The sequence below is a fragment of the Cardiocondyla obscurior genome, linkage group LG07 (assembly GCF_019399895.1).
Source record: "Cardiocondyla obscurior isolate alpha-2009 linkage group LG07, Cobs3.1, whole genome shotgun sequence".
Classification (NCBI taxonomy): domain Eukaryota; kingdom Metazoa; phylum Arthropoda; class Insecta; order Hymenoptera; family Formicidae; genus Cardiocondyla; species Cardiocondyla obscurior.
This window is the reverse complement of record NC_091870.1, coordinates 506237-527404: the sequence shown is the minus strand read 5'-3', so window position 1 is coordinate 527404 and position 21168 is coordinate 506237. Positions and strand designations below refer to the sequence as shown.

The following is a 21168-nucleotide window of genomic DNA, read 5'->3' as shown; positions in this document are numbered from 1 at the left end:
ATATGTGCAACTTTCATGAAACTATTAATTAATATACGTAGGATATATGTTTGAGACACTTTCAATGGGGGAGGGCAATAGATTCATTAATCACGCGATTAGGGTGGTACTCGAGCTGGAAATTCGGATCGGATCGTACATGCAGGCCCTCGTAGGTTCACCCCCCTGACCCATCCGGGTCAAAAGGAACTTCCGCTTGACTAGTCAAGTAAACCAGGATGGTATGTGGCTGTGGCCTAAAGCAGTTTATGCATCGATTAAGTTCTTAGCTCTTTGAATATCGTCGGCGTGTTCAAAAATTTCTCTCTACGTCGCAACTTATCTTGTTTGCAAAATAAATATCCTGCTTTTTTTTTTTTTTAATTTTCTTGAAGAAAAAGAGTGTTGCGTAATTAAATTTATTAAGTATTTGACAATTGAATGAAGACTCCAGCAAGCAGGCAGATATCTATTAATGCATTCGATTGTACGTATCGCCTAAATTCCGTATTTTATTGCTCCCACGCCTGCAATTATATCATGCCATGCAAATGATCTGACCGAATTAGTGGCATCCAATTAATTAATACTACCTAGCCGCACCGGAACGATCGATCGATTCACCATCGCTGTCACGCAGAGTGATCGCTTCTACTGCAATTAGCATAATCGCGGCGGCGGTCATGATGGTATCGTTCAATATTTTCGTTTACCAACGATCCGACAGCTGTCTCACCATGTTTCCATTGTACTGGCTGTTTGAGATAATTAGCTCAAGTGAACACTCAAGCGGGAGCTTCTTTTTTAATATTCCTTCAAGATCAGATAAAAGATAAAAGTAACATTAAATAGAAAAATTTTTATCTTGATATTTTAATTGTTTCTTTCTTTCTTTTTTTCTTACGACTATTGTTTGTTAACCATCGGCTCTTTTTATGTCTATGAAATTGACTTCTTATTTTTGGATTAAAAAAAAAAAAAGAGGAAGTTCCTGCTGAACAGACTTGCTGAAAGACAATTCTATGTATACGCATAAAATTATTTCGTTTACTAAAAATATATCTCCCTCTCTGTTGCGACACTTCGCCACCGAAGTCCGCCTGCTTTGCACGACATTTTTGTTTAACGTGAATTTTTTCCCGTCGCGCATATTATCTCGACATTTTTATCAGCTTTCTAAACAACGGTTTTGTGCCTACGTGACCATTCACACCGCGAGCCGTGGCCGATGCCCGGGGTAAGAGTGGCTGCAAACTGTTTCAAACTATCGACAGAAGTTTCCGCCTCCCAGACAGGATTTAATTAAATATTGCTAAACGTAGCGGCCGTATGTAATGCAGAATCGTTATAAATCGACTTTGCATAGAAATACACGTAACTCGGTCGTGGCAATGGCGGCGAAATTTTCAATACTCGCATGGAAAAAGCGGTACGTTTCATTGCAGGTGGAACTTTCGCGTAATGCACGTCCGATAAAAAAATTTGCAATATGAGGAATTTCATCGCATCGTATTTGTAGCATTGACAATCGATGTTTTTATAATACCGAAGAAGGATTAATCATTCAGTTAATGGAATATATCTTGAAAGTGATGCAACCAGAATTTTTTTTTCTCTCTTTTTTGACAAAAATATATAAATAACGAGAATTTTTCAGTTAAGGTAGCTGAAAATTACGGAATCTCGTGTACATTATTCGCGTTGAAATCTTTTTATTTTTCTTCCTCAACCGTGAGGTAGTTATTACTTGTAAAATCCTCTATAAGATTTTTAACGAGCCAAAACTGGAACGATCGATCGACGGCACAACCAACCGCAAAAACGCAAGCACGAAATATATCGAGCTTTTTTTACTCGTTTCTCCGACAGATTGCAGCGCCATACGTTCGTCGTTTTCGCTCCCCTATCATATGACAAATCGTTAGTTGAATATTACGAAACGAGACTTCAATTAAAGTAAATGCACTGCCAGGTAACGAAACATGGTGATCACTCGTTAATAATTCTGTCGAATCAATTTTTTTTTTTTTGTTTGTTTGTAACGTTAAACGATGCCGTAACAAAAAAAAGAATGCAAAAGTCTGTCAGATATTTGAAACGTAGGATAGGATAAGTAGCAGTAATCTTTTTTTCATTTAATAAAATTCAATCAAATTGACTGACGAATCTTTAAACGTTTATTCGGTTTTATCGATAGCAGCTCGTTTTCTCGCATTTTATCAATAATATTCTACATTCAGCGAATAATTTACGAATGCAGAAACGTCAAATATTTAATTACCAAATTGACCTGTATTATATTGACACGTTACTTAAAAGTTAATGTTGTGGAAAACATCGCGATAAAAATTGTTTCACGTCAGCGTCACCATTTCCCAAATTTTTTTTCCAATTTTCAACGTTAAATGGTTCGATAAGTAATTTTTACAAATATCAATTTGAACGAAGTCTATTTTTAATTTACACTTTTAAACTGTGACATTATATATCGAAAAATTATTTGTTTGAAAGCCCAGAGGTACAGCGATTTTCATCAAATGATCAATTAGTATTTCTACAAATAGAAATGTATTCAAGGCATTCGCGAATGACCCAGCTCTTTTGGAAAACCGTACGATAAAATCCAATGCTGTCCCAACTCTCAGGTGTAATTGTATCGCCGTAGTATCGTAACAAATATATCGCGCACGAGGAAATCGTTAACGATAGGCGAAAGTTCCGCAATTAAGGTATTCTGCTTCGTACGAATGTGTGACGTCGTTATACTAATTATCCAAGGCAACTGCGTAATTGTATTTCGGGCATAAATTATGATCTTTGTGTGCTGCGTGCACGTTCGAAATTGTCCAGAAAATTTCTGCCGGATTGCAATGTTACAACGTGACGATGTGTTTCTCGAGATCTTCTCGATCTTAATTTTCCACAACTGCAGTCTACATAAAGTTTATATCGTATATATATATTTTTTTTTTTAAGAACTTTTATTAAAAATTAAAAAAAAAAAAATTAGCGATATTACGATGATTCGTGGAAATTACTCCTTAAATTAATAACATATAATCGTGAAATTGGAGCGATTATCTGTTTCATCGCCATATCGTCTACGATCTATGCGGCCAGTTTATCGATTGAAGCGTAATGTCTATAATAAAAAGAAAAAATCGTGATTAATTCAAGGATCAAACTTGCTAAAGTTCTGATAACACGCCTCGTTAATGAATAAAGTATTTAAAGTTGTGAACTGTAAAGTTACGGCAAGTCGGAAACATTAATAAATCTAAAACCGGAAGTAATTAGGTAATATGAAAAACAACTGAATTTTTACTCTGGGCTGTTGCTTTTATCAAAAAATCGTATACCTCTATCTCGTTTCGACACTTTGACGATAGTCTCGCCGTAGTTAGGTTCCGGTGGTATAGGTCGCGCTCGATCGATTAGCAAGATTTCAATTACCCCCACGTAGGCAACGAAAAAGCCATCGGAGCTTGCGATTAGACGACAGGAAAATTAAGAGGAACGCGAGGCAAACTTCTAAATGCGGCTCGGTTTGCAAAACCGTCGTGGGTTTTCATTAAATCCAGCTAGCTGCAATCGAGGTCTGAGTTACCGGTTTTTTTTTCCGCTACTATTTACTCTCCTAATTTCTTTTTCGCCTTTTAATCATTTTCGCATTCGTCGAACTTGACTTTTGATTCCCCGTGTATGCAACGTATACATATAATAAATGTACGTATACATAGGTATACTTATTTTTATTTATGCAAGAAATATTATACCTTTTGCATTAGCGTGTTAAAATTTTTGCCAGAACTTTGTATTATTTACACGTCAATTAGTTAAACGTTTCGAACGAGGGAAGAAAGTTTTTTCTAACGTATGTATAGTATACTACACGAGAAAGACCTCTCATGTTCATCCATTCTATTTTATAAAGCTCTACTCGCCGGCCCCATTTCTCAAATGGACGAAGAATTCAAAGTAGACGTCGAGTTTGCGATTTGTGAGGAAGGTCCCCATTTCCCTCTTTCCCTGCTTTCCCCATTATGGATTCCCCGCGACACGCTTCCCCGCTTCGTCGCACACGAAAGCTGAAACTTTCGCTTAATGACACAAGTTTTATTGCCGGCCATCGTTCAATCCGCCGACATCCTAGAAGCGAACGAACGGACGTGGCGTCGCGATTCCGTCTCGCGGGTACGTCTTTCTATCATTTTCACCCAACTTCCAACCGCGATTGCGATCGGAATTTAAAAATGTCATAATTTTCATTTTTATGAAAAATAACAAACGATTAATTACTTTCGGATTCCGTCGTGACCGTTTTATTCGACGCACGTTATTTGTTACCGAGAGAAAAGTTCATTCGTATCGTCAGTCAAATTTTTACTGCAGACGCTCGCAATGCATCGTATATTAATTTTAAGCATCACGCTATTTAATAATTCTTACGATAATTTTTACGTTTCCATTCTTATCTTCCTCTTTGAGTTAGATAAGTTCAACGACACTTGATATCAAAATAATCAAGTAGTGTAATGCTCCGCTCAGAGTCTATCCATGATGGCAGCAAACAAATTTCCAGCGAGTCACGTCTCGCTGAAACTGCCGCGGATAAAAAGGAATTCCGAGGAGTCTTTAAAGCGTTTCCTTTTACAGTTACGATTGAATTTCATCGTGAAAGCAGCGTTCGTGATCGCGATAAAACGTTTAGTTTGAAATATTCGCGTTTTCGGATTTTTACAGACGCATTGAAAATTACGGGTCGTATATTTTTCTCGTTAAATATCTGAATTGAATAAATATTGGGATGAAAAATTTCATTAGATGTTATAATTAAATAAAAAAAAATTTTTTTGATAGATTATGTTGCGAACAAATATAATTCCGAACGATAATCGTTTTCTTTTTTTTAAATCACTTACCTTTAACTGCATTGAGCTTATTTCCGACCATCTGCTTCGCCACAAACGCAGCCATTTTGTTGCTTTGTGATTATCACACCGCTATCAAAGTCACAGAAACCTGTAAACAGAGATTGAAATTGCTTATTTCACCTATCATCTCTTTATTAAATTTCTTGTCTATAGAAATAAAATATGTTTCCCAAGAGATGGTGTCGTTCTTGACGTCGACAAAATTATTTTAATCTTACACGTCACATTCACACGTCGTGCATAAAATGTATCGAAAGTAATAACCCTTCCGCTTCGTCAGCTTTTGTGAAATTTGACAATCCATAAATGAAACAAACGTTTCGTCGCGTATAATAAAGTCTGCTAAAAGTAATTTTCGCATCAAAAAATATTTAAAAAATTAATAAAAAGCCTTTATATTAAACAGAAATGCTATACTTAATCCGCATATCGCATTTTTTTTTATAAACTCGCGACACAATCGATAAAAATAGATGGGCTGAACGATGAAAGAAAGGATTAATGGGTAAATACAAGCGGGTAGACAGGAAAAGAAGGGAAAGAGGGAGAGGTAGAAAGAAAACCGGAGCCTGGGGAAGACGACGCCAGTGAAACAGGCGTCGAGACGTCTCGGCGCCTGTTTCCCAACCACCGACCACCGTGATTTTCCAACAACACGCGACAATTTATGCCTCAACAATGAGTGACAGAGGGTTGCTTTGCTACCCATGTGCACGTACCCTTTTCTTATTAGTGACGTAATATAATTCTGCTTTCTACCACGAGATATTTTCTTGCGCGGCAAATTATTTCGCGTAGCCACCAACAATAAATTATTTCGTATCTCTAACTTTTTTTTTTATTCCGGCAAATATATATTAAAATCTTACATGAACGAATAAAATATATGTGCAGCTAATTGTCAACGGAAACTCTGTTATCTACGAATTTAATTCATTATTGAGATGGACACGAACATTGCAAGCGTGGAAAATTTGATATACGTTCACGATTAGTCGAGATATTTGTCTTTGCGAGCTTCTCGTAGCGAATAGAAAAGGAATTAAATGGAAAATTTGATGATACATAGCTGTATTATATAATTTTGTGCTTCGCGTCGTTATAATAAGGGTCAAAGTGGAAACTCCCTGAAATACCTTTTGACAAGGGAAATATAGAGAAAAGGATTACATGTATATCTCTCATCTTAGAGAACGAAGCGCATGCCTCGTTAGAACAGCGTCAACCTCGACGGAGCTCTAATCTATTTAATGAAAGCGACAAGTAGAATCTTTGATTCGGTCGATGTTTCAGCTTCATCTCGAAATTAATGTAATAACGTTTACCAATTTTCCTGAAGTGTTAATTAATTAAATTAGTTGAAAGATGATAAAATTGTAACATTAACAATATCGTTGATTATTCTTTTCTTCCAGGACAAAAAGTAAATTTTATTAAATTTATTATAATTATTCTTTTAATTAGTGATGCAAGTTAGAAAATTATAAAAATTCTTATAAATTAAAATTTGCATCAACAATATGGCGTTTTCCTGTTGCTCTCGTTTTTTTTTCTCTCTTCCGTCTTCTCGATTATATAAAAGATAGGTACTAGGAATGCGATTTGTACATGACTGCGGTATCGATAAAATATGCAGACGGCTCAAAGGATTTCATGCTTTAGTGGGTACCAGGAAATGGAGAGTATAATAGGCAACGGGCGTAGTTCTCTTACATGATGTGGAAAGGGTTGATTGATAGCTAATAAAAACCGCTTGACCCGTAAATATCACGTAAAGCCGCGAGAATTTTCACTAATCGCAAGTATCCCTGAAACAATTCAACTGTGACGTTTTAAATTAACGACGGATAGCACGCAGTGAAAATATATATCTATTCGGGCTGAAGGGATTTATTCATCTATTAAAAATAGTAAAGCATTATCACACTGCTGTCGATTGTTTGAAAAGTCAACAAGTAAATACTCGGGATTTAACTTTAAGCTATTCGTTACGTAGCAATGTAAGAGTTATCCGTGACAAATCTGAGAAAATTTGTAATTCTCGAAAGTCTAGGATAAAAAACTTAACTCTAATACTCAATTCATCAAATTGACATTAGGAGGTGATACGACACGCAGAAATACTCAAGTACGATGCTCGATCAAATTACGCCGCATCATCTCGCGTAAGTAAGAAGTCATGTAAAGGGATCATCTGTCAGCGCAATCAATCGATCCATCACTATGAGATCTAGGTCGAGCTGTTGTTAGTTGAATTTCCCATCAAGATATTTTATTTTCTACTGTATTTCTCAATAATCACGAAGTACGTAGACGCAATCAGGAAAGAAAGTGCGAAAACAATTGTCGCTCCGTCATACATTAATCTTACTTAAATCATGCGCGCATTATTATATTCGGACAATTAATTAATTATAATATTTTTTTTATAACAATTACAATCGAGGGATCTACTGTGGTAGGTAAAAAAATTAATACCCTATTGCAAAATTAAAAATAACTTTTAGAATGACGAGTAGAATGACGTTGATATTTATCACTCGATTACTCGACTTTAAGACTGCGTTCCACGTAGCGATTCTTAAATTTATTTTTCGTTACCTCGCTGTTAAAAAAGGTAGAGAAATACGTGCAAAAATGTGTATGCAGTTTACTTATTGAATTGTTAAAATGACTGGAATATTTTATAACAGGGCGAATAGAAACGGTCCCGTAACGAAAGAACATTACGACAGTGAATGTCGTTTTTCTCTGAAATACACGCGACTTGACATTAGCCGAAACTGGCATACTGGCAGTGAGAACAGAATGAAGAAGGACATAGTTGCGTCGCGTCGTTGAATTTCTCGGTACATACATGGCTTGCCCGAGAGCGCATTTCTTATTAACGCCATTGCATCCAGTCGGGGATGCCGGAATTTCCTGGCACATCCCATGCATTTTACGCGTGCGGCCGACTGCTTCCCAACGAAAAACTTGCTTGCGTCATTCACTGTCGAAGGCAGCTCACTGTTACGCGCGATTTTTCTTTCCTTCCTTCGAGCATTCCTTCACCTCGCGCAAACACGCGCCACCGGCGTTTCCTCTTTCTCTCCGACGAAAAAAAAAAAAAGGGACATTTTTCTGATTTATTTCAGTGAATTGACATTCATTTAAACGTCGCGGCGGAAAAACAACTAAAAATAACGAAATGGAAATATTGTAATATCTAACGCGGTATCTTTTATGCAAACGGCGCAAAAAAAGTTTCATCAATTTCGTTGAGATCTTTACGGATCGCGTACGGACTATGCTTTCAATCGCCCATATATTTCTGACAAATTGCGATAATTGGTGCAATAAAAAAAAAAAAAAAAAAAATATATACGTATATATAAATGGGTACGCGAAGTCGAATTATGGAAAGCAAACTTCACGTATTAATTTAACTCGCAGTTTCCAAAGTAAATGAATTCAACGGTGCGGATAATGCAGCAAACACCGAAAAATCTCGGAAACCGCTGACCGTTGCGAGATGAGTGTTCCTCAATTAGCATAAATTTTCAAGCGTAGTACGAGCAAAGAGTGAGAGAAAGGAATAATCCATGTAGTTTATGAATAGATAGGAAAGCGACAAGAGCGTCATCCTTCCAAATGATTGCCGACTTAATGAAATACAGAAATACTTAATTGAATTACATCACGCGAGGAAAGGAATAGATTGATTTATATTACGTGCGGTAACAGATAGAGCAAAAAAACCAATAAAAAGCCTTTCTGGGAGAAATACATTTGCCGCAAAGATGAAGAATTTTTCTGTCGCAGCCCTTGCCCGTTCCGAGGCCCATGTGTCGCGTAACTCGTACAAAATTACGAGACTGTTGTAGCGCAAATTCAACGTTGATTGCGTTCCCGTCGATTCAAGCGTATTTGAAAATCGAATAAAGCGGAACGAAAGTAATCCGAAAACGCGAAGCACAAACCGCTAACGTGTGCGAAACGAACGGCGCGGTTGACGATAATAAAATTTATCAGCGGCGTTATTCGGGTATTCGCCCAATACGGATGAATCTGTTGGATTACAAAATGCGCATTTGTACCTGTATTAAAGCAGTTTTTGCCGACAGCTACCGTTCGGCCAATTCTATTCAACGCAATCGAATGTTTGTTAAAGTTCAAATTTCAGTGCCACGCCGTTGCGCTCGCGCTGAAAATGACACGCGTTCTTCGCGATGCTTTAATTACGAGTAGTAGAATCAACCAGTGAATAACGTCGGCGTTAAGACCTGCGTCTGTGTCGTAAAGGCTCCCACCGTGAAATGCCACGGTGAAACATTCTCTGTAATTACGCGCGGGAGAAGAAAGCGCGAGAGAAGCGAATGGATTTGCCGGGGAGGGAAAACTCATGCAGGTAGAGCTGCTTTTAATAACGACCTGATCTTTTATTCTTCCCGAAAGCAATCTACGTATATACGCCAACGGCCACGTTGGCAGTTTCCGAATTACGGCGACGGAATGCAAAATCGAATGCAAATTGTTTCTACCTCGCGCTCGGGCGTCGCGTCTGAGATTTCGTCCTGAAAATGACAAGTTTGATGATTGCGTCGTATTGTCGTCACTTGTTGCCAGAGCACGTCGTTATTACGGTTTTATTACGTGTCTTACGATATTATATCGCGTCTCGTATCCGACGTTACCGAGTACGTCGCGCGTCATGCTGTCGCGAAGGAGCCTGAGTTAGTTCGGACCGCTCGTTCTATATGGATAACGTACGCAAAAAGTCGCCGGAGTCTTGTCGGAGTAATTTCTCTCTAGGTAGATAACGCTTTACAGCGAGCATGTAAAGATTTACATGCAAAGATCAAGTTAAACTGCGCTTTTACGTCGCTCTGTGTTAAGACAGGCGCATTTAAATATTATGCATATAATAATGCCGATTAAAATTATTGCGTCGTCGCATAACGTCGAGCTAAAGATTTAATCTTGCCATTACAAAATTACAAACGTAAACTTTATAGCATCTGCAGCCGCCTCCTCCTCCCTCCCCCCATATTTTCTTTTCTCAGTGGGCGCATTTTTCTCAAAATGTGTCTGCTAAAACTTGAGAAAATTTACTCTCTTCGTAGAAATAAAGGCGAGGTGCTCCGGTTATCGAACAGTTGTGTAAAGTACGCATACTCAATATTTTATAAGCAACGTAACCCTCTCTTTCTCTCTGCATTTGGAAGCTTCTTCCGTAAGCTCAGTATGTATTATATAGATCAGGTGTTTGTTACTTTTATTGGTCGAATTTTGCAAAGGTTTCTTCGCTGGGAAAAGCGCCGGCGACGACAAGCTCGTGCCGATCGGCTGGAGCGAGGCAAGGAGAGACGAGAGAGGAGACGTAGTTGCTAGCTACTACCAGCGCGTATTGATCTTTACTATTATTAGTCCGTCGACGGCCCCTATTAGAATTGTCAGAAACGTTACTGGTTGCTACCAGCTCTCACTGCAGCCGTCGAGGTCACTCCGATATAACTGCCTAGGGTATTATTGCGCTTCTTCTTTATTCACGCGAAAATCCATCAATGAAACAATCGTTATCTTATTTTACTTAATTTTATTACAATTTCACTTTTCGAATTCCCTCGCAGCGAGGGAATCGTTCAAAGAGATTGCCGTCTAATATTTCGTCAGACTTGTGGTTCTTCTTAGTTTCATTATTATTTCTCTGCGACGTCATTCGTCGAAAGACCGCGGAAACGTGTTTTAAGCTTTGCGGTGCGTTCGGGGAGATTCTATTCGTGCAATTTAGCACGATTTAATGCAAGGTATTAAAAAAAAAATAAAGCTAAGTTTTTCTTCGAACGCAACCCTTGGTTTTCTTTCTTACTTATTAGTAATATACATATTATATATGCAAGGATGCATTCACAAACGTACGAGGGAAAGAAAAAAAAAAAACGTATTATATAATTAATGTAGAAAAATGGTTAATTATTCAGCGTGCTGTATTCTTGGGCATTAACGGCAAGTTATTACGTTGTTGCAAACGTTATGAATTATAACAGCGTGGCGTAATTCGCGAATTCCAAGCAGCCTTAAATCGCGGCGCTTGCACCGGTAGCGCATCGGCCGCGTGATTTACTTTCGTAGGAAATTTTACGAGCGATCGGCAACGTAACCTACCCGGAAATAGGGATGTCACACCTGCTACGACTGTATACCTTTCGGCATTTTGTAGTCGCTCGAGATTATTGCGGCGCGGCGCAATCTCAAGTTCCGCAATCTTCCGGAGGAAACTAATTCCGCCGGGAATGCGTTGCCTCTTTACGCCGGGATTGCACGGTTTTATTCAGAATACATACGTCGTACGTACATAGAGCGGATGCGCGAAGAAGCAATCGAATCTAATGCACGCGTGAAAAATCGCGAGCCTTTCGTCGCACAAAGCGTAATAATGCAAATGCGGATTTCATGCTGACGCATTATTCGAATGAATCTGCGAGAGAGAGAGAGAAAAAAAAAATTGGGCGCGCGTGCGCGAGGAAAAGAATGCGAAAGGCATGAAAAGTAAAGCTGGATAAGAGGAAACTTTCTGGCAAACGATTTCGTAACGGAATTCCACTCGGCATGCTGAAAGGGACAGCCATTGAAAACGCGACCATCGAAACTGGGACAGAGTGCCAGTAAACGAGGAATGCTGCGTATTCTTACGTGAGATGTCTTTTTACACGTGGCAAGCATTTTATGAAGGAAGTATCTCTATATGCACCCACATCCGCTCGATGAAAAATGTTTATTCATTTGTAAGTCTCTTTTTTTCTCTCTTTCTCTCTCTCTCGCGTATGTCGTACATATATTTGTTTGCAATAATTATTTATGCTAAAAGTAGAAACGAGATATCACCTGCAAAGAAATTTGGAAATCATGACGTAAAAATCCCGCGAGGCCGTGCGACTGTCCGCTACCTCCACATAATTTAATACGTTGTAATAGAATTTATACATCAAATATTATGTCAAATAAGAACGATTTGCGCGAAACGGGCGCTCTATCACATCTAGTTGCATATTAAAAATTGATACGTTTTTAATTAGGCATTTCTAAAATATTATTACTCTTTTTCTTCGTCGTTAAAAGATGCGTAATAATTTACTAAAAGTAGATGAAAAAGAGTAAAAGCTTAGCTCGACGTTTTCTGATTTATAAAAAATAATACTGCAAGGGGGATGGAGATGATAAAAAAAATGATGTAAACAAATTACCGCGATTTATTTTAATCGAGGTATATTTGACCGAAGCAAGGGTTAAATTTCCGGTAAATTTCACGTGGAAAGTGATATGCGGTGGAGGAAAGTCGAGAGATCTTAATCTTCATTACCTGGCAAAACTTAAGAGAGAAAGGGATAGTAGGAAGTATCGTTAGTCATTGTATACACAGAAGGTTGAGAAGTTATGCTGAGCCGAACCGAATCGCGTCGGTTGCAACGGAAAGGACTAAATCATCCGGCTTCAGCGGAGAATAAACAGCGAGGCAGCGATAAATTATTTAAGCGACTCCGTCGCAAATCGGCAGATCGCAGATAATTAACCAAAAATTTAATGACGCGTGAAGGAAGATAACCCTTTCATCGCGGCACGAATCGGGTAAAAATAGTCCGGGATCGAAAATACCGCACTCTTAAACAAAAGATTTTTTTCTTTCCCTCGAAGAGTAGAAGCGCTCGATGCGCCGATTAGTTTCAGATTAACTTTGTGCATCAATGAAGAAGTTAACAAGTAGTCTTTTATACCTGGGAATTAATAGGCACTTCTCACTTGAAATTGAAAGAACCTTTCGACGTATTGTAACATTGTATTAAAAAGAAAAGAACTTGAATCTATAATTATTCATGCACAATTAGTAACTGTAGTTATAATCGTAAACGTAAAAAAAAAAAAGAAAAAAAAATCAGCAACGAAAGAACGTGAGAATAAATTAAATAGAAATGTGCCCGAGTGAAAATTGATTCCCACCGTTGTCTAATAATTAGCTCGCCAATTCGCGGTTTATCTCGCGGCTGTCTAGCAAAACTCTCATTACGATCTAATAACGAGCTAGAAAAGCTAGGTATTTAAACGTTTTTCGCCGCGTACTAGTCTACTGTTTTTTTGTGTTGATCTTACGCAACACTCGCTGCCGAATCCGCCGGGCAAACCGGTTCTCACCGCGGTAGGGTGAGTACGTGCGTGTGTTTACGTCGGGCCTGCAGGTCCTCGCACTCCAAGTTCGCAAGGCGGAGGATGCGCGGGCGGAGGACGGCGAGAACCGGTTCGCCCGGCGATTTCGGCAGTCGAGCGGAGCCTTGCGTAAGGTCAGCTCAACAATAGTAAACAAAGTACGCGGCGAAAAAAACGTGTAGACATCTATTTCGATACACGGTCCGCGCTGAACATCGACCAGACGACCGATAAATTTCCGCTCGAGGTTGTACGCAGGAAATCCCAACAGAAAGGATTTTAATTTGTTCACGGCGAGTCTCGCTGAGATGATAACGAATGGAAACAATGTCTCCAATCTCCTCGCGAGCAGAGATATTCTATGGGTCGACGAAAGAATTAATCGTCGTCCGCAGAATGGTAATAAGAAGACGGAGAAATTACAGAGGATGAAGAGGACTTTGGGGATTCCTGACGTTTCTCAGTACCGATTAAAAGCCGTCTAGATGGCATTTTAACGCGACGTTAAGAAATCTCTTCTGAAAAAATTATTTCGTTCATAACTCAAGTTTACAAGCGTGTATTTTATAATCATTGGTAGCTTTATTCCGAGCAGGAGTGAAATTAACGTGAACGCGAGACGTAAATGTCGCGAGTAGCCTCGTTAAACTTTTGATAATGTACATTATTAAATGGGATGCAACGCGCCGGATATGCACCCTGTCGAAGATAGGCCTGTATATTCTGCTAACTTGTCCAATTTACGCCGCAATGTCCGTTTTCCAACAATTCGTAAGGCTACGTGATTGCGATATCTATTCGCCGACCGCGACCAAGTCCAACTTGAGAAAATTAGCTGGTCCACTTCGAGCTAATCGATACGATGACCGCGTCAGTGTGTTTCAGAACGCTGTATTACTATTTTGACGACATTATTTCACGACGCCAGTCTTTATCGTAACACTACGAATATATTACAATATTGCTGACAATTTACAAAATTAGAAATGAAAATATACATGCGTCGTATTAAAACGTTTTTTACAATAGGAATAGAGGATTGTAAAATTACAATCTGCTTAGCGGGAAGATCTGCTTAATATGCTCTCTTATCCTGCTTAATAAAGCCTGTCCCGATTAAACCTTACTAGAAACGCAATTTAATTACGCTATTTCTTTATTTCATTTCATGTAAGTATCTTTAATTTCTTTTTATTTTTTTTTTTTATTTTTTTTTTTTATTGTAAGATTATAAGGTTTTTTTTATTTTTCGCATATGCAATCAAATTACACGTTAAAGATTTTTGAAGCCTGCTTTAACAAAGATTAGCAAGAATTCAACCGATTTAACCAGATACTTTTTCAACAAAGTGGTCGCAAACTGTGAATCTGAAACGATAAGAACAAAAGACTTTGTTCAACAAAGCTACGAACTTCCGGAAAGTTCACATAGCGTTATTCCGCCGAGTTGCATTGTACGTGAGAGTATACAGGTGCAGAAAATGTGCATTCCTCACGACGCCAGAACAAATGTTACCGTAGGCTATATGATATATGTATATTCTCATTAGAGTTTATTATCTAAATTGATATAGTACCTACTCCTGCTGTATTCGTCGAGTAACACAAAATTCAAAATTCAGGAAGTTACTTTTTCATCTAGAGCCAACGACATTCGTCTATTAAACGTTTGCAACATTAACTTGAAAAAACTTTCGTCAATGCCTCGCTTTAGTTTAACCTGTAAATTTTTTAATTAAAAAAAAGTACTAATAACGATCGGCCAAACCAACGCAAAACGTCAAATTTTAAGAAATCGTCAATTATTGATATGAATATTTAACTTATTTAATCCTACGTATTGCATTTTATTAAATTACTGTAAATAAAAAAATAACCGTGCGTTAATTAGGCGATATTTTACGTGTCGTACTTAATGCATATCGTATTTATATAGTTATATTTCATTGGGCCACTAGAATTAAATAGAAAGAGCGATAAAATTTCATGTCGCACTATCCCCGCTCGCAGATGTCGATAAACGCTCGAGATACTTTCGAAAATGGATCGTGAAATGCGCAGGTGGGATACCGGTGGAATCCAACATGTATTTTATGCTGCAGTGACGTCGGAATAAGACGACGATGCCATCACCATCGGCGTTTTATCACGCTCGTATGCAGATAAGAAACGTATCTTCCCCGAAAATGCCCGTTCGTTCCCGAAAAATGAGTCCGGGCCAACTATTTCGCGGATCGAAACGTGGTGTCCTTCGGTATGAGATAAATATATCTTGAAAAACGTGCAGCTAATTTAATAAATCGAAAGCACTTCGGGCATATTTCAACGTTTTTAGAAACTAAGATTCCGCCTAAAAAAAAAACCGTGTTATGATACGTCTCGTAATGATGGTGTTGGAATTTCATTGACTCGAGGCAGTTTTTTTGAGAGCTTAGTAGAAAATTTCTTCTCTTCGATATTTCGTTACCTTCGCCCTGGCAGATCGATTCTCATTCGCCGCGAAACCGTACTTTGCAGAAAGAGCTAACGATAAGCGATACGATATATCTATACGTAGCATAATATACGTATGTATTATATGGATTTCCGATTTAATTCCTCTTACTATCAAGCGTTAAAATGGAATGGTTTATTATCCAAAAATCGTTGAGGGTTTAAGTGCCATTAATTGCAAGAACAACTTACTTTTCTAAAATTAAATCGATTTGTAATAAATTATGTACTTATTGCATTTATCTGTTAATGTTTTCTGCGAAGAATATTAAGAACTTTTCGTCGGGAGGCTTTCATTTATCGTGCGGCATGTAGCGGATATTCATTTTTCGAGCTGTGCAAGTTTTGCGTTCACAATTATGTTGCCCTGCACGTAACTTCGGACCTCAGCTGTAGGAATTCTCGAACGCAAACGAAGTTGCGATACTTGATACTACAAGCACTTCGAGAGGCACGCCAAGTACGGGAACTGCAACAATTTCCGGCGATTCGTATTCTGTACCGTACGGGATGCAGTTCGTCCCTCAAACTCATCGTTAGTAAAACTTTTCGATTTTCATTAGCATCTGGAAACTTTTTTTACGAAAAGGTCAAGACTATAAAAGCGCAAGGCCGAAAGTATACGAGAGTATCGATTATCAGGAAACACAGAAATCAATCGTGCCTAAAAGCGCGAAGGAACTTTCGATCGTTTTCAAAAAAAGAAACGAAACGCGCTTTGTGATTTAATCACGAAAATATAATTTTAAAATCTTAAGCGAGGAGAAGTGTGACCTGCTGCACGATGCACGGCCGTCAATAACGTTCTTGTTAAAAAAAAGAACTTACTCCGCAAGTTTCCTTCATTGAAAAATATATATTTCTACTACATATTTTCTCCTTTTCCTGGATACGTTGTATAGCGCGAATAAAAGCCGAGGGTGCAACAGTGAGATAGATGTTCGAATCGAGCTGCCGAGCTTTTGTTGGCATAAATGGATTTATGTTGCGCCATCGATCTCGCATATGGCTTCGTTATGATGACACGCGATTCGAGTATCTCCACTTGAAACGTATTCCACGGCGAGTTTCGCCGTGTCACTGCTGTTGTCACGGCGATATAGCGTTTTCGGAAAATTGCTGAAACGCAGACATAAATCTGTCGTTGATGGAGATCGTCGATCGCGAAATATTTTCGAGTAGAGCCCGCGGACAGCAGGCCGACGTGCATTCGGCTTCGCGATATAAGCGCCAAAATCGTCCTACGGCATGACAGGAACATTTAATTTCCAAGATACGCGTGGGTGGTAATTTTAATAATTAGCATTCAAATAGACGCGATAAATGCCACCGGCGTCAATCGATATTCTTTTCTTAGCTTTACTTTCAACCTTGCATATTATACCGTTTGTACCTGTGACATTTGATTTTATACGTAAATCCTTGTCAATTGGGAAATTTCAGATAAAGATGTCACGAGTACAAATTTAAAGTATAACTATTTCGTTCGCATTCAATGCTTTTAGAAAATTATCGCTTTATTATGCTCGAATATTTTTTATTTAAAAAACGATCGGCGGGAAAGATACTTCAATGCGAAGCAGAAAACGAGAGGGAGATTGAGGAAGCTTATCAATTTTACGGATGAGGGCCAGCCGAAAAAGAAATTCATCCATCAACCGCGGTTCTTAAATAAATTACACTAAAGCTTAACCACCCGCGATATTCTGATGAGTATTTGCATGTTAAGTAAGTTCGCGTATCGAAAGTCGCATAACTAAACCGCTCCCTACTTTTAAATTCTTACTACAATCTTCAGATCGTAAGTACTCTCTTCAGAGAGAGAGAGAGAGAGAGAGAGAGGGACAAAGAAAGTAAAAATATAATTTTAAGAATACCTTCGACTATCCAATCTTCGACAGAATTCGTCGAGTAAAGAACACCCCAATCCGAAAGCGTAGGAAATACTTTAGGTTCTCCGATAGCTTTGTATTGATTTACAATGGTTTATACAGGACGTCTTAAAATCAGTGTTCTTTCGGATAATTTTTTTTTTTCAACATTAAAATTAATTTTGTAACATCGAAGAAAAATCGCTTTTTCACAAAATAAACTTTTAAGAGCTAAATAAGTAATTACGTTTATTAATTAAAATAAAATTCCAAATAAAATTTAGGACAACGTTAATTAAAATAGTAATTGCAACGTGTAATGAAAAAGTCGCAATCGATAATTAACTTGATATTTTTGTTGAAGATAAGTAATACGTCATTTATTTTCGAATGCAAGCATTCGCAGTTAGTACCTAATCAGAAATGTGAAGCAGAGATTACAAGGGAACATGCATTAACTACAATACCAATATCATTGTCTTTGCTAAGTTACTTGAGAAAGGGTTACGATGTATAAGCTGTACGGCGAGTCTAAGCGTGTGTGCTTGCGACAGCTGTCACTTACACTATCCAGCCATTTCTAAGCCGATATCTTCTATGTGCTTCTTACAACAGATATTCGTACAAAATTCGCATCACTCTGATCCTAGCATTGCGTGCACAGCAATATGCGAAGACACATTTATTCTTTCAATATCTAATTTAAAATCAATTTTAAGCAAAGTATATATTCTTATTTTATAACTCTTTTCTTATTTTTATTTTTATTTTTTTTTTTTCCTTTACTCGTTTAATTACATAAATTAAAATGAAATATATATCGTAGAGGAAATGTAAAGAAATTGCAAATTTACGATATTTCATTGATTTTTCTTGCGTAAACCGTGGAGATAATGCCCTAAACCACGATCTAAAGCTATTATTTTAAAAAGAGGACTAAAGGAATTAGTGACTCCATTTATCACTTAACCTTTAGCCTTAATTTGTCCTCTCACCAAGCGAAGCGGAGTCCTGCTCTTTCGAAATTCTATTTACCGCAAGTAACGTCAATAATGGAAAATTAAATAACGTAGATGACAAAAAAAAATATGCTAATAAAATTAATTTATCTTAAAATTGATTTGTATAGTATTTAGTAGTTAAAACAATGTAACTGAATATTTATGTATAACCGTGCGAGTTTAACGAAATCTAGGGTGCAATTGCGACGACGAACACACGGGTGAACTTTATGGTCGATGGTGAATGTAGTTGCATCGGTATCAGATACTTCGAAGGGACGAAAGCTCGTCGACGCTAAAAGCTCGAAACATTAAAAGCATCGCATCCACGCTCTCGGTTCCCTTTTATGCTCGCACACGTTGACGCAAGCTCGCTTAATTAAGCCAAATATGAGACGCTTTTATTTCGAATTACTTGCCAGTCTCTCTCTCCCCAGTTAAGAGAAAGGCGGTACTGTTTTTGGTCAGCGAGGATTTATTTTTTAATAGAATGTCACATAAAGTGACATTCTTCAAACTAGCGCAGCCTTAAGGCGGTTCCAGAAAGAGAGAACAAAAGAGAGAGAGAACGAAAGAGAGATCCTGAAATTAAAATATTTTAATTGGCAAAAATAAAAGAATAATAAAGTACAATTTTGTCATTAACGATTATATTGCAGTTCTCAAACTCTGACGAGCTTCGCAATGTTATACACGCGCGAAATGGAAATCTTCTCTCTCCGCGAGTATAACGACGTGCGACCTACTATTAGTAGAGTGTGAATTCGCAGATTTGCCGACTAACAAAGTAGAGAGAGAGATGAGAATACCGTTTATACAAATGTATGCGATTACATGCCGTCTGATTCCTTGCGGGGCGACCCCACTTAAGGACAGAATCTGGCAAGTCCTCCGCCGATGCGGCTCTCCGTAAATGCGGCTGCGTCTAACGACATTGCGCGACTAGATTACTTATTAGATCGCGAGAACAGCTGAGACTCGATTATGTAAAGACGCCGATATGAAAGTCGAAATAGGAGCTAAGACGAGTCGCCGCGATGCGACGTGCGCAAAAAAGAAAAAACCGTACGCGCCGCGTTACTTACAGTCTTACACCGAGAAGACGTATGTACGCTCAATGAGATTCGTGCGCATCCGCGCGGATACTACGGCCGAACGTGTGGAATTTCAACGATGTGACGTATAAAATTTATCGCCCCGGGATTCCAGGATAAAATGTTTAATATCCAGCGTGTAGAAAATGAGATTGTCAGGCCGAGCCGGGGGAAATACGGCGGCGTACGCGAGGCTGAGCAAGACGCCGGAGCCGCGAGCGGGATCTTCCGGCGTCATTTAGTCGAGCGAAGTTAACATGTTAAGCGAATCGTTAATTGTGTGACGTGCCTCGCGCGCGGTGCGCGTCTCGTAGACGACCGGCAAGTTCAGAAGGGAACTAAATAGAAGATTGGGGTAAATTCGGCGCAGAGCCGTACTTGGGGCCCCGCAACGACGGCAGGAGTTTTGCCTTCCAGCGCCCGCGAAACTCCCGCGCCGGCATAGACGCGGCAAGAATTTCCTGGGAGTTACTAATGGTATTCCAACATCCCCGCGCCAGCCCACGAATTCCATTAGAGCACGTCAATAATATTCCCTTACATGCTACGAGGCCGATTAAATGTTTAATTACAAACGCAGAACTCGTTCCGTTTCATCCTCCGCTTCGCTCGTACTCGTTAGATTTTCGCGTTACTTTATTACCCGCGTGTTTAATCTTCAGAAACGTTGGAAACGGAAATTAATGCGGCGAAATTTTTTCCAAGCTAATGTCACTTTTTTTTCACTGCTTAGAAATTCATTCGTCGAATTCGCATCGGATGAAAAAAAAATCTCTGCAGAGTTTTGTCTTAGATATTAATATTATGTAAAATGAAGACGAAAATCGATCTTCAAGACGTCTTGATATGGGAGCGTCGAGTATTCGGTAACAGTTAATCAAATATCTAGCGCGTCCCGTACCGGAAATGGCACCGGAAACGGAAATCTTAGATCAAGAAGTGGTTTACCTTGATCGTGGAAGAAGATCGCTAGCGGAAAGTGAGTGTCGCCTGATGGTATCTGTCTGCAATTCAACGTAACGTCTACAATGATCAAGAGTTTGATACCTTAAACGGTACGGACAACGAGAGTTCAATTAATCTTACTCTGAATGCTGTAGCGAATTATTGCTCGAGTTGGTTAGTGAAAAGCCAGTCAACATTGATAAAAATTTACACACGCGCTCGCTCTCTTTCTCCATCTCTTTTTCTCTCTCTGTTTTTATCTCTCTCTTTCTCTGTACATATTAATATAACAAAAATGCAATTTTTGTATACATGTTAATATATGAATATTTAAAGTTAAAACCACATAAAATTCGCACGGAAAATTGTTACGCGCGCAAGCTTAATTGTCTCAAGTTAACGTTTCTGATTTATTGTTGCTAATAATAAATGCAAGTACTCATTTGAATTTCAAAGGTGCGCGTATTTGCTCGTAATTTACTGGAAAATCGTCAAAGCTGAGGACACGCAGGTAACGTCGTTATATTAAATAAGAACGCATTAAAATTTGCATAAGAAGTTCGCTGCTTTGCCTTATTTAAGTTTTGACAAGTTTCGCCAACTAATGTGATCCCAATCTGCAAGGCAGAACGTGAGTTCGCTTTAATAGTCGAAGCGACCAAAGGCATCG

The 21168-nt window shown here is 38.6% G+C and overlaps 1 protein-coding gene across 1 annotated transcript in view; it reads right to left on the bottom strand.

Moving 5' to 3' along the window:
• The window catches only part of Cpx (synaptic transmission protein complexin), an 88634-nt gene that overhangs the window by 55048 nt on the left and 12418 nt on the right, over window positions 1-21168 (bottom strand). Inside the window, exon 2 of the mRNA XM_070658894.1 lies at window positions 4902-5001. Coding sequence (XP_070514995.1) covers window positions 4902-4956 — 55 coding nt within the window. The 5' untranslated portion in view covers window positions 4957-5001. The remainder of the gene's footprint in view (window positions 1-4901; window positions 5002-21168) is intronic.